The 14,019-nt window shown below is 33.5% G+C and overlaps 1 protein-coding gene across 6 annotated transcripts in view; it reads left to right on the top strand.

Moving 5' to 3' along the window:
- LOC132717207 (CREB-binding protein-like) overlaps positions 1–10,390 on the top strand; it is a 28,980-nt gene extending 18,590 nt beyond the window's left edge. For 5 of the 6 annotated variants that reach the window (XM_060700636.1, XM_060700635.1, XM_060700634.1 and 2 more), the window contains exons 17-26: positions 533–589; positions 1,981–2,058; positions 2,317–2,387; positions 2,889–3,036; positions 3,699–3,845; positions 4,044–4,323; positions 4,863–5,069; positions 5,357–5,518; positions 5,706–5,987; positions 6,752–10,390. In XM_060700636.1, coding sequence (XP_060556619.1) covers positions 533–589; positions 1,981–2,058; positions 2,317–2,387; positions 2,889–3,036; positions 3,699–3,845; positions 4,044–4,323; positions 4,863–5,069; positions 5,357–5,518; positions 5,706–5,987; positions 6,752–8,617 — 3,298 coding nt within the window. In that variant the 3' untranslated portion in view covers positions 8,618–10,390. The remainder of the gene's footprint in view (positions 1–532; positions 590–1,980; positions 2,059–2,316; positions 2,388–2,888; positions 3,037–3,698; positions 3,846–4,043; positions 4,324–4,862; positions 5,070–5,356; positions 5,519–5,705; positions 5,988–6,751) is intronic. The other variant, XM_060700633.1, reaches the window with a different exon arrangement.
- Positions 10,391–14,019: the final 3,629 nt, after the last annotated feature.

Genomic DNA, 14,019 nt, shown 5'->3' with positions numbered 1-14,019 from the left:
TTGTACAGAATATTTTCTGTAAAGCAGACTCTGTTAATTACAAGAAGGGTACACATTGCAGATACTAAGCATAATTTAAAAAATATGGATATTACCATTAGAAGGGTAAACATGCTTGTGTGCACGCACATTTGAGTGCGGCAAAACATGAGTGTGTGTGATGATGTTTTGAATGTAGTGATAAACAGCATCCACTAGCTGGCATTTAGTGAAGAAAATCTAATTTCAGTCAGTATGGAAAGTTAATAAAAAAATCCAAGTATTGAACATTATTGATTTATCTTGTAAATTGTTTTGAAAAAAATTAAATACAAGTACATAAATTACATGTTTTGTTGTAATTTTATTCATAAGCATTAGCTACCTTATTTCAGTAATATTTAATAAAACATTTTATACTCCTGTAACTTTACATAGATTATATAAGATATGAAAGAATTTTGTTGAGTATAGAGGAAAGAAGTTAAATATTTTGTTATGCCTGTAATTAACAGATGATATATATGTAACAGAAATGTATTCATGTTTTTAGGAAAGTACCAAAAGATCAGTTCACAAAACTTAAAAATGATGTGCTAGAAATGGAACCGTAAGTAGATTTTTAGCTCGACTTTTCTATGAAAAGGGGAGCTATCCTACTCGCCCCGGCGTCGGCGTTGGCGTCACACCTTGGTTAAGTTTTTCGTACCACCCCACTTTATTTCAGAAGTATTACAAGTATGGCTTTGAAACTTACCATACTTGTTCACCATCATAACCTCCATCTACAGACAAGAGTACATAACTCTGTCAAGGTTTTTGACAGAATTATGGCCCTTTTTGACTTAGAAAGTGTATTGAGCTTGGTTAAGTTTTTTGTACCACCTCACTTTATTTCAAAACCATTGGAGGTATTGCTTTGAAACTGGACCATACTTGTTTACCATCACGACCTTCATCAACAGACAAGAGGACATAACTCTGTTCAGGTTTTTGACAGAATAATGCCCTTTTTGACTTAGAAAATACATTGAATATGGGTAAAATCCACTTATTGCCTTAACCCTTTGAGATATTGCTTTGAAACTTTTAATGCTATTTCACATCATTACCCCCATCTGTACGCAAGAGAAGGTAACTCTGTCAAGGATTTGTTTTAAAAATTAAGGCCTTTTATCGACTTAGAATCTTGGTTAAGTTTTTAGTACCAGTCCACTATTAATACTATTAAATTTATTTAAGGCTCAACTCAGTTTTTTTTTCTTTCTTACCAGCCCTCTTTTGACTTAAACATTTCAAACTTTGCTGCAGTGTTCAAGGGTATCACACAATTCAGTAAAATAATTCTTTACTAAATATCTTAATGCTCATGGCCATTGTTCACTTTAAAAATACAGAGATTCTTGTATTGCCTTTTACTGCAAAAACTTTTTTTATTGGCAAGCAATAAAAAAGTCGAGCGCGCTGTCTTACGGACAGCTCTTGTTTTGGATGTTGTTTTGTTTCAATTATTTAGAAGTCAGGAATAGATAGAATAGATAAAATACTATTTATATTAAGTTACATGGTACTCGAGGGTAATTTATTGATACATTTGGATGAGAGCTCTTGATTTGTCAGTCTTTTGTCTGTACATGTATTTATCTTAACAAAACTTGCACTGTATTGTTCAGCATATGAGATTGATGCCCCCCACATGCTGAAGGGTCAAATAGATTTGCCTATGTTTTGCTGTCTGCTTTCTGTCTGATCACTGATAAAGCATTGGAAAATGGAGGGCCGGCATTCATGACCTATTACCCTGTCTAATTTTTGGTATTTGAACAAGTAACTAAATTTACTGTCCTGTCTCTTAGTGGTATAAAAAAAGAGATACAGAAAATACAAACTTAGGTTGCTTGTAATACTGTATTCCAATAATTTAATTTTGTAAATGAAAAAAACAAAAAAAAAAACAACTAACAAATGTTGTTCACAGTGTATATGTATTATATTTTGTAGGTTTGTTGATTGTGATGATTGTGGAAGAAAACTTCATAAAATTTGTGTGCTACATTTTGAACCTATCTGTAATAATGGGTAAGTGAAAAGAAGCATAATTGAATTTGAAATAATTGTCAGTCATCTATAAGTTTATATGTAATGGTAAATTTGCTTCTGTTTGTACATCTAAATAAATGAATTAGATATCGCCTAAGAATTTAAACCCAATGCCTTGGACTGTTACTATATGATTGAACTTGTATAAATGTTATAGCAAATTTGATTTCATTGTTTTTGTATCTTATAAGAGATATTGTATTGTGCAGTAATTAATACTTTATTGTATTTTTCTAGGTTTACATGTGAGAATTGTTTAAAATCTAAAGGAATGAAAAGAAAAGAGAACAATAAGTATTGTGCAAAAAGTAAGTAAAACATATTTTACTTTGAAAATTGAATATTTTAGTTTCTTGAAAGTTTTGCTTTCAATTTGAGTAAATGATTTGACTGATAAGCTGTAAAAGGATTTTAATGTAGCTATATTTTCAGTTGTATTTATAAGTCTTCAAATTTTGTATTTGAAGTATCCTTTAAATAAACTGATACATCATGTAAAGGAGTTACTGCTTACATGTAATGTAATTACACTTTTTTTCATGATTAAAGCATTAATATCTTAAATGGAAGGTTTTTTCACCCAGTGTTTGCAGATTTATTCTGTATTCCTCAAAACCTTCACTGTTAGTTTTCACAGCATTATGTATAAATATATCTGCTATCGATTGTTCATATACTTGTTTATGCTTACTAATGTGCCTTTTCTTGAAAATGAAGTTTTTGAATATGAAAGAATAGGGAAAAGTAAATATTCTTACAAACATGAGAACTGAAATTTGTTAGTAAAGTTGGTATATTGATTATTCCAGGATTACCCGGTTCAAAGTTAGGCAATTATTTAGAGAATCGCATCAACACATTCTTAAGAATGAAGGATGCAGGTGCTGGTGAGGTGTCTATAAAAGTGCTATCTAGTTCAGACAAATTAGTTGAAGTCAGACCTGGCATGAAAACTAAGTAAGTTACCAAAATATTTTCATATTATTTTTTTACTTGCATGTACAAGTTATCATAACATGTTAAGTCTGCATGTTCACATTTCATTCCGGCCAAGAGTCATTTCTGAATAAAGGATAAATTCAGGGTGATTGTAAAAAGTTATTTCCTTTTGTGCAGGATCTTGTTCTGTTTTTGCTAGATTTCATCTGAAAATATTTAAAAAGTGTTGCAGAATAAAAGAAGTAAAAAAAAATTAAAAAACTAATAACATCTGCATAGAATTTTAAATAATCTGATTATTATATAATAGTACTATGATGATCAACAAAATATTGATGAAAAGTGATGAGTTGTGTAACAGTGGACAATAATAAAAAAAAAAACATGTTTAATTGGGTATGAATTGACCAAAAGTAGAAACAGTTGTAAACATTTTTTTTCTCACAAAGTTTCTGGTTTTCAAGCAGTTTTGTTAGGTTTTATAATCAGACTTGTGTATGTTAGATGCTTTCTTAATGTGAATGTTAGGAGATGCTGTTGTAATGTTTTGAAAATTCTTGAATCCATTTGCTTCAAGGGTCCTCCATCAGGGGTAAAATAAAACCCCTGGATCCAAATTTTGTACTTTTGCAGCCCCTAATCCCCTTAGATAAAACTAAACATTTTCTTCTGAATTACAGATTTGTTGACAATGGAGCTTTCCCTGAACAATTTCAATACAAAGCAAAGTCAATGTTTGTATTTGAAGAGATAGATGGGACTGATGTGTGCTTCTTTGGTATGCATGTCCAGGAATATGGCTCAGAATGCCCTTTTCCAAATACCAGGTATGCTTCACATTTGTTAAAACTTTATTTTCTAGGGATATGACAAAGAATTATTCTGTAAATGGCTTTTTTTATGGGGAATAAAAAGCTTTATTTTTGTGATTATTCTAGTAAAGAAGAGTTCAAAAGGATAATGTATGATTTTGTCTTTAACAAATAATTGTACGGTTTATATGTTTTAAAAATGTTATATTTCAGACGAGTGTACATCTCTTACCTAGACAGTGTACATTTCTTTCAACCTCGGCAGCTTCGTACAGCAGTTTATCATGAGATTCTTATCGGCTACTTAGAATATGTTAAATCCCTTGGTTATGTTTGGGCTCATATCTGGGCGTGTCCTCCAAGCGAAGGGGATGATTATATATTTCATTGCCATCCCCCAGAACAGAAAATTCCAAAACCCAAACGACTTCAAGAGTGGTATAAGAAAATGTTAGATAAAGCACTCATTGAAAGAATAGTAATAGATTATAAGGTATGTGCTTTTTCTACTTTGTTAGATTTTCAGTTGTAAATTTTTTGAATAATTTTTTATAGCAAATATATGCATTAGTTATTTTATACATAAAGATTTTTTTTGTTACAATTGACCTTTAGGATATTCATATGAATAATTAACCTTCAGTTATTTTGAGCCTTTTGCTGCAATGGTGTCCAAATTTTGTTTTTAACTACTGTATATTTGCTTGGCTTTTTGTTATAAATCAACTTCATTTCAGCTTTGTTTCAAGTTACAATCCATTTATTTTAAGATTTTACTTATTCCTCAGAAATATGTTATTAATAGTCTATCACTGAAGGGATATTGGTGATTACTGCTATCCAGGGACACCGGTTAGAAAGTATGCAGAGATGTAACTTAAAATGTATTGAAATTTATGTAAAAACCAGACAAAAAAAAACAAATGAAATTTTGGGCGAGATAAAGATGTAAAAAAAGGGAATTATTTTAGTAAGCACTTCATTACATTGTTAGCATAACAAATGCATCATGCTAATTGTTGTTCTTTAAAGGATATATATAAAGACTCATCAGAAAATGGTGTACGTGAAGTGACTGACCTGCCATACTTTGAGGGTGATTTCTGGCCGAATGTTCTTGAGGATATCATTAAAGAACAGGAGGAAGAAGAAAAGAAAAAACGAGAAGAAGAAGAAGCTGCTGCGGCTGAAGCGGAAGGGTCAGTTGGTGCTGATGAAATTGAAGAATCAACTGCAGTGGTAAATTAGAAATATTTGCTTTCTTATATTTCTTATTGAGTTTTTGTAATGTTAGTGATGAAAAAAGTGAGTGGACCGTTACAATTTTTTTTTTACCTTAAATGGAAAAATTATATTCATAATTTAATTACATCAAAAAAGTTTAGATTGTAACATCTTATATTTAAATGGACTGCTAAAACACTCTTCTGGAACACTGAGAAAGGTAATATATGTTTCAAGATGAAAATCATGTATGTGCAAATTCAATTGACAGATATATGTTCAGCTGTATGTAAATATTGTAGAATTCTTCGCAGGATGCCCAAGGCAAGAAGAAAGGCAAAAGTCAGAAAAAGAAAAATAACAAAAATAAGAACAATAATCGTAAGGCTAACGGCAAGAAGCCTGCTCACGGTGGAAATGATCTCACAGCCAAATTATACTCTACCATGGAGAAACATAAAGAGGTATTGTATCACTGATTTTTCTGATATAAACTGGAAGTTTGAAAATTGAAGAATAATCATTTCTTTGATTAGAGGAATCAATTGCTTTAATTTTACCTTTTTCTAATGATTAACTGCATCAGTAAACTTATGAAAATTTATATATTTTTGAACCTTTTCCTAAGTATTCTGTTGTTTTGTTCAACAGGTTTTCTTTGTTATTCGTCTTCACACTCAACAAAGTGCTAACCATCTGCCCCCAATCAATGATCCTGATCCTCACATGAGCTGTGAATTAATGGACGGTCGTGATGCACTGCTTACACTTGCTAGAGACAAACATTATGAATTCTCATCTTTACGGCGAGCCAAATATTCCTCTATAGCTTTGCTGTACGAGCTGCATAATCAGGGAAAAGAGAGTTTTGTGTACACATGTAACACTTGCGAGGCCCAGGTGGAAACTAGGTGGCATTGTACTGTATGCCAGGTATGTCTTCATTTCAATTTTCTTTCTCTTTAATCAGATACATTTAAATTATTAGTGCTTGTATCCATTTACCTAGCCTTTAAAATACAATTATTTTATTGCTGGTTATTATCTTAAAATTAATTGATTACCAAGAAAGGAGACTTCTAAAATAGGTTGCCTATTCATAGTGATATATTACTCTTGATCAGCCAATACTTAGATAAGAGGCTTTGCTATTCTTTCTAAGAACCATCTACAAATTACTTGTACACAAAGATTTAACAATATTCTTGTCATTTTCTATGTTATGAGACTTTATGTAGTTTTTACACTGTCTGCAAACCATTTGTTTCATTTTTTAGTTTAATTAAACTTTTGATTTGATACAGAATTTCTGTCTTAGAGTCGTAAATATAACAGTGAGGAAAATCAATATTTGTTGGAATAAAAGGGAGAATGTTTGTGCTAATAAATGTACATGTAAATACATCTTGATAGAAGGATGCCTTTTAATAAACAATATTATTCTTTTGACATACAATGTATAATAAATCTTTTCTATTTTTAGCGTACTTTCGGGATTATTATAAATAAATCTTACTAGTATTGTTTCTTTAAGACATCAGATCAAGATAATTTTTAATAGCAAAGTCAGTTTTGTCATTAAAGAATTAGTATTTTTCTAGAATTGCTCATTTTAGACTGTGAATATAAATTGTGTATTCTTGAGGCAATAAAAAAATGCAAATGAAATGACCATAATTATTCTTTTCACATTACAGGACTTTGACTTGTGCAACACATGTTACCACAAAGATGGTCATCATCACAAAATGGACCGTCTCGGTTTTGATCTCGATGATGGGACATCATCCGGAGATAAACAAGATCCTCAGGAAAATCGCCGTCAATCTATTCAGCGGTGCATTCAATCATTGGTTCATGCATGTGGTTGTAGGGACGCTAACTGTCGCCTGCCTAGTTGTCATAAGATGAAACGTGTTGTGGCACATACTAAAGTATGTCGCAAAAAGACTAACTCGGGTTGTCAGATTTGTAAACAACTTATTGCTCTGTGCTGTTATCATGCCAAACATTGTAATGAACAAAAGTGTCAAGTGCCATTCTGTCTTCAAATAAAGCAAAAGTTGCGACAACAACAGTTGCAAAATAGGTTTCATCAGGCACAGCTTATGCGAAGACGTATGGCTACCATGCAGATGGGTCAGAATTCTACACCAGCCATCTCTCAGGCAAGTGCTGCACCAACACCACCCATGTCTGGAGGTGGAGGTAAATCAGCTGGCGGTCCTCCACCTGCAGCTATGGCTGCAGCTTTAGAAGCACAGGAGGCAGCTCAGAGGCAAGCAGGAAGCATGGGTAAACCTGGAATTGGTGCAATGCCTCCTCCTAAAGCCAAACCACAAGTCACAAGTGTAGGTGTTATGCCACAACCAAGTATGACTCAACAGTGGTCACAACCAGGTCAACAGATGGCTCCACAAAAGCCTCAACCTCCTCCAATACCACAGACCATGGCACAATCTACTTTACCCCAAAATTTCCAGCAGAATCAACCGGGTATGGCTCAGATGAGACCCATGCAACAGATACAGCGCATGCCACAGAATCCAGGTATGGTGAACATGAATCCTGGTGTAGATATGAATCCAGCAATGAATGTCAATAGACAAATGCTACAAAGACCACAAGGCCAAGGTCAAGGAGCACCTAACGAGGCCCTTGAGCAACTTCTTCGTACATTAAAGTCTCCAACATCACCTCAACAACAACAGCAGGTGATTTCTATTCTCAAGGCGTATCCACAGTTGATGGCAGCTTTTCTGAAACAGAGGAATCCACAAGCTGGAGGGATCAGTAATCAAATGCCAACTCGGCCACCAAGTCAACAAATTGGTATGCCAAACATGCCCCAAAACCAATCAATAACTCCACAGCAGCAGGAATTACTGTGGCAGCAACGTATGAGGCAACAACAGCAACAGCAGCAGCAACAACAACAACAACAACAGATGGGTCAGCATCAACAAATGGGTGGCAACCAATTTAATGCTCCATTTAACCAAGTGCAACAACGAAGTCAAATGCAGCCATATGGGCAGCCGAGATTCCAAAACGACACAATGCAGCAGTATCAGAACTCAAACCACCAAATGATGCAACAGGTTCAACAACAACAGGCACAATTAAAACAACAAATGGTGGGTGTGGCAGGGGGCAAGCCTGTTAGTCCCCAGCAGATGCTGTCCCAGCAAAACGTTAACTCTAATTTAATGCAACAGGTCCGATCACCCCCATCATCAACATTACATCAGACTGTTCGTTCGCCACAGCCCACCCCATCACCACGCCAGCAGCTCAATCCGTCGCCACGTCAACCCCAAATGTCACCCCATCACATACCTCCGAACCAGTCACCACACCCTAATATGCAGGGTGCTGGTGCACCCACAGACTATAATCAAATAAACTCGGATCAGGTGATGTTACCCCAGTTACAATCTCATAATAGTGTGCCTCAAGTGCAAAATACAGGACTTGATATAGGACGTAGTTTACCCCAGGACACTGAAGTGAATCAGCTGGCTCCACAAGACCAGTTATCAATGTTTGTGGATACGTTGTAGCAGGAGTGATACTAGAGTGTGCATAAATTAATTCTATATATATAACTGTGTTAACTTAATTAGTTGTTCAAGGATTAACAGACATAGAGTCTGTTGAAATGTGTGTGATTTTTTTTTTGTGGAATAATTTAAGACTGATAGATATTTCTTGTTTGTCTAATGTAAAAAGTAAGATATATAGAGATTGTTTCCATTGATTTTTTTCAGTTTTCATTTTGTGTTCCCAGACTTGAACAAAAAAATGTGTATATGTCTTTAATAAGAGTGTATGTATGTATAGGTTCATTACAACAAAGTCTGTGAGAAATGTATAAAAGAAAATTATATTTTAGTTACTAAAGTGTACAGAAAATTTTCATTTAAAAGAAAGTCCATTTTTATAAATATGTCATATCATAAATGTATGATTATTAATGCTGTATTCGTACATTCTCAGATCAACCATTTCCAGCATCCATCACTGCAAGCCATCAGTTGTTTGTTCCCCCGACATTCATTCATTTATCTATTTCCACATTGCTCATTATTACTTCAGTGTAGATAGATTAATATACTTTGTTTATTTGTATGGTTTTATTAAAATAAAACAAATACTGCTTTAACTAAAACAGGATTATGACTAAAACTATGTATGTCCATAAATTGTTTTTTTTCCCATTCTGAAAACTTACTATTTTTCGATATATTTTTTGTTCTGAATCTAAATTTTTCATTGGTTACATATAATTGTACAGAAATTCCATATTATATCTCTTGAGTTGATGGGAATAAAGTTACTGTGTCTCTTATTATATACTGTTGAAAAACTAAACAGTATTTCCTGCATTAAAGATTTCTCTACAGGTTTTATCTTTGTTCGTAGTAAGGGTCGAGGATGCTAAATGATACTTAAGTTTTTTTTATATGCTGTAATGTGGATTAGTTTTGAGATAAGAAAGGTTTTTATAGCAGCCAAGTCTGTGATTGTTGCAGTCCTGATTAATTTATAAACTAACATTTTATTCCAGCATTTCGATGCAAGATTGGTTTATTTTTTTTTTGTAAATGTTATATCTATGTAATGTTTGTAAAAGAAAAGAACTATAGATATATACCTATATGAATGTGTTTAACACGGTGATTTACTATGACACGAGAAACAGGGTCTTTTTAAAGCTACAATTTAATTTTTATATGCATTTTTTCTTTTCATAAAAAGCTAAAAGAAGTAGAAAAAATAGTTTGGTGCAATATGAGTTTAAGTATCCATATTACAAATAATACTTATTAGAAAAAAAAAATATTTCTTGAACTACCCCAAGTTGATCTTGGTTACTGTACTTAGAAGAAAAAATTGAATCTGTGATTGAATTCTCTTTAGTTGCCCCGTATCTAAAGCTAAGTCTGTTTTTTTCCTGTCATACTTTGTAAGTAAATTGAAGGGAAGAGAAAAAAACACTGGTTCCTTTATTTCTAAATTATTTATATTTCCAACATTTTTATCGTTAGAAATAACGGAACCAGTTCTTTTTTTTTTGTTTTGTTTTTTTCATTGTAGCCCTGTTGACCTGTTAACCAAAGGACCCATATAGGGGTTTTGATTGTTTGTAAAGCTTTTGTATTTTTGTCAAGATTTCACATTACGTCGGGAGTGCTGATGGTCACTTGCAAATAATGTAAAAAAATAAACATTACATATTATAAAAAAAATCATTTTGTTTTATTATTTTGCTCAATTGCTAATTGAATGCTAGTTAATGTAAAGTATCTGTATAAAATACACTTGAAAGAAAAATTACCAAGTCTTGATTTTACTATACAAAGTCTTCATTGGACTATATGTTTGTTTTGGCGTGATAACCCTGTGTAGTAACTTGATTATAAGCTTTACATGATGATTTTCTATGCCTAGATTTGAACTGTTTAAGGAGATTTTCAGCTGGTGGTCCATGAAGCCGGTAATAGTTTTAATATGCTGGTGCTATTATAGGCTTGTAATTTTCACACCTAGCATTCATTATTGATAGGAATCTCTTTGTCTATTTGAACAAGTTGGTTATATATAAAGTTACACCCATGTATATGTTTTAAAGTGAAATTATGATTTTTTTCCCACTGTTTGGTTGAACAAGTATTTTATTTCAAGAGATTGACTTTAATGATGGTGATTGACCAATATAACCAATATAAAATATAACTAAATCATAAAAAGACTGCCCCACTCTTTAAAAAAAAACTAACTAAATCGTAAAAAGACTGCCCCACACTTTTCAAAAAATGAATGTTGCCAATATTTATAGATTTTGCATATTGAACACAATTATGGCAAAATGTTATTTGATACTGACCTGTGCTTTCAACATTTATACTTGGATGGACATAATTATTTACATATCCATGTTAATGGCATTTTATATAGTGGCATTCATTTTTCCAGCCATTGAAAATATGAATGGTTCAATATTTTTGGTATTAGTGCCATGGCTGCTGCTTATTTAATACAAGGGGCACAATCCTTGCAGGTTACAAATGCAGGCATCAAGTTATAAGTTATTCCCCTTTATACATAAAGGTACTTGATGTATTTATTAAAAGTATTTTCTGTTTCTGCACACAGTGAAAAAGAAAAGAAAGTAAAAGGTATTGTCCATTTTTGGGCCTTTCCATGCATACCCTAGTAGCGAAGCAAAATTGTGCCAGATGTACATAATTAAATAGATATTCATGGACTTGGTAACAATAAGAAACTAAGGTATATATGCCAACGTGAATAATAGAGATAATGATAAACAAACCTTCATGTGATCTGAACTAAACACGAAACAAATATTTGACCACCAATGATTATGGCAAGAAACAACTTCAGTACCATCTTTGCTCCGCTTTCGGAAGAACAGGTGAGTTACTCTCCTGACCCACTTGGTGTTGGTAAATATTTTATCAAGTTTACGTTTATGTTCATTTACTGTTATTTACAGCAATGCTTGTGAAGTTGTAGCTCTATGTGAGTCGCGACGAGTTTCATTATCTCAGAAATTGTCAAAAGATATTCACTCAAACCTTTTGGTATTCTCCATGATCATCAAAATGTGACGCTATATCACAAGTGCAGATAATTCGAAAATTATGTTGAAGAGTTATGTCCCCTATTTGACTTATCTTTTTGCCCTGGCCAACCGCTGGCATTTTATATTTTCCTTAGTTTCTTATAGAACACGAATGATTATTCACTTTAACTATCAAGGGCAGGTCATTCTTGCAAGCATATTTGAAGAATTATGCCCCAATTTCTACTTTTTATCCTGAGAAAAGTGGGGCGCGCTGCTACCCGGACAGCTCTTTGTTAACATCATTTTCCGCTGATTCACTTAAAAAAGGTAAACTAAGCCTGGTTAAGGTCGTTGACTTTACAACACTTGCCCCTATCCACTGTGGGTTTTGAATCTCGGCAGGGACATGTGAAGAGGCTATCCAGCTAGCTTATGAAACATCGGTGATTCTAATAGCTGCCTTTTCGTGTCTGAAATAAATTCAAGTAAAGCATGGAAGGGCGTGTGTTGTTGCGACGTAAAACTCAACCCCAAAAACTGGTAAACTGGACGTATCGAACTTACAACCTTCATTTTGAAACTGAAAGTCTTAACACGTCACTGAGGTTAGTAAGGCAAGTTTACAAGTTAAATACATATACCGTCGTACCATTCTCTAGAATGCGCATGATTTACCTCGAGATCCGACAATTACCGACAAAAGGTCATTGAACATTTAAATGTATCCGATAAATGTTGCCAAACATAATACCAGTGGCGTTTTTGGACAAAAATAAGAGGTTTAAAGTGAGAAACTACATATACTGGTTAACATCTTTTTCTTAAGTGACCGGAAAACTACTTACTAACATAAATCAATGACGATGACGGGCTTGTACTCATAAAGTTTGTGTATCAAATCTCAACCGTTACGTCATACGTTTAAGTTTTGTGCATAGAAATGTAAAGTTCAAAATCCAAAACGTTCCAAGGATTTCAATTTTACTTTTAATCCTTGTTGGTGAACTTAAGGCTCACATGTCGCTAGAGACAAAAATGGGACGCAAACGGCGTGTGTTGGTAGCAAGTGCACTTAAAATATTTAAAAAATGTTGCCATGGTAACACAAAGTAAAATATGTATTTGAAAAGACAGTACAAACTGGGATAAAGCTGCCAGGCGTGATATTCAGTGCTGCATCAATATTTTATTGACAAGTCCCACTACTCTTGCATAATCTAGTTCTAAGACTTATTTTTTAGGAAGAGCGAGGAGACGTATCTTGGGATGACATTTGCCATGAACAAATGGATAGAAATCATCAAAATAGTCAATAATAATAACAACAACGATAAAAACTGAAGGTCCTCAAGTACGATGTGACAGGCTCGGTTTGATTGTACTGTTATGCGTTGGTTATAGTTAAAGCTTCTTTAAGAATTGTGTAGCATCCGCAAAGGTAGTCGTAGGTAGTTCAGTACTGTAGTTGTCGTGGTATGTCAATGTAACACCTTCGTGTTATTCCATAAAATAGTGGGGTCTGTCACCATGTATCTTTAACAAAAAGAAAAAGAAAAACAGTCGCCGGTTCCTATAATACTGTGTCTTGTAACGAATTAAATATTTGCTGAAAAAAAGATTTGGTTAGTTTATCTCTTGGCCTATATTCGAAAAAAAAATATTTTCACATTTTCTTGTCATGAACCCAAAGAATGGATTAATAGCGGCGTTGGATAGACTAAAAAAAACAACAAAAAAACATTTTATTGTTTATGTAAATGAATATACAAATATAATAATCAAGCTCGCACTGTTGTATCCTTGTATGTTTTTTTCCTATTTTCACAAATTTGTAGGCTTTCTGCTTTACCTTGAACTTCTACTTCTCAAATTGTTACTTATTGTTCATCATAACTGTGAGTTCAATGCCGCCACACAAAGGAACTCAGCAGACATCCAAAAGCCTTATATCATAAAAAATTATTTTTCACATACATCAACTGGGACATTCATAACAAGTAAGAAAGACTATCATCAAAACTCAGAATGAATGAAATTGAACTTCTACTTTTCATCACAAAAAATACTACATGAACATCACAAAGTCGCGATCAAACAAAATCTGTAACAACCTTAGATACATTCATAGTTTCTGTTTAGTTTGATCAAATAGATTTTGATGACATCTTATAAAAGGCTACTTGAGTGGCGGCATGGCCGAGTGGTTAACGCGTCGGACTAGTAATCTCATGATTGCTAGGCGCATGGGTTCAAACCCCGTCAGGGACAAGTCGTTGTTTCCTTGAGCAAGAAACTTTACACTCAGTACTGGTTGGTTCCAGGAACGGATTCGAAAGTGTGTCTATAAGCTTATAGCTTCCTACACAATCGAAC

Source organism: Ruditapes philippinarum, unplaced genomic scaffold (assembly GCF_026571515.1).
Source record: "Ruditapes philippinarum isolate M1 unplaced genomic scaffold, ASM2657151v2 ctg136_1_1_1_1, whole genome shotgun sequence".
Classification (NCBI taxonomy): Eukaryota; Metazoa; Mollusca; class Bivalvia; order Venerida; family Veneridae; genus Ruditapes; species Ruditapes philippinarum.
The sequence above is the reverse complement of the archived record's forward strand: the minus strand, read 5'-3'. Positions and strand labels throughout refer to the sequence as shown.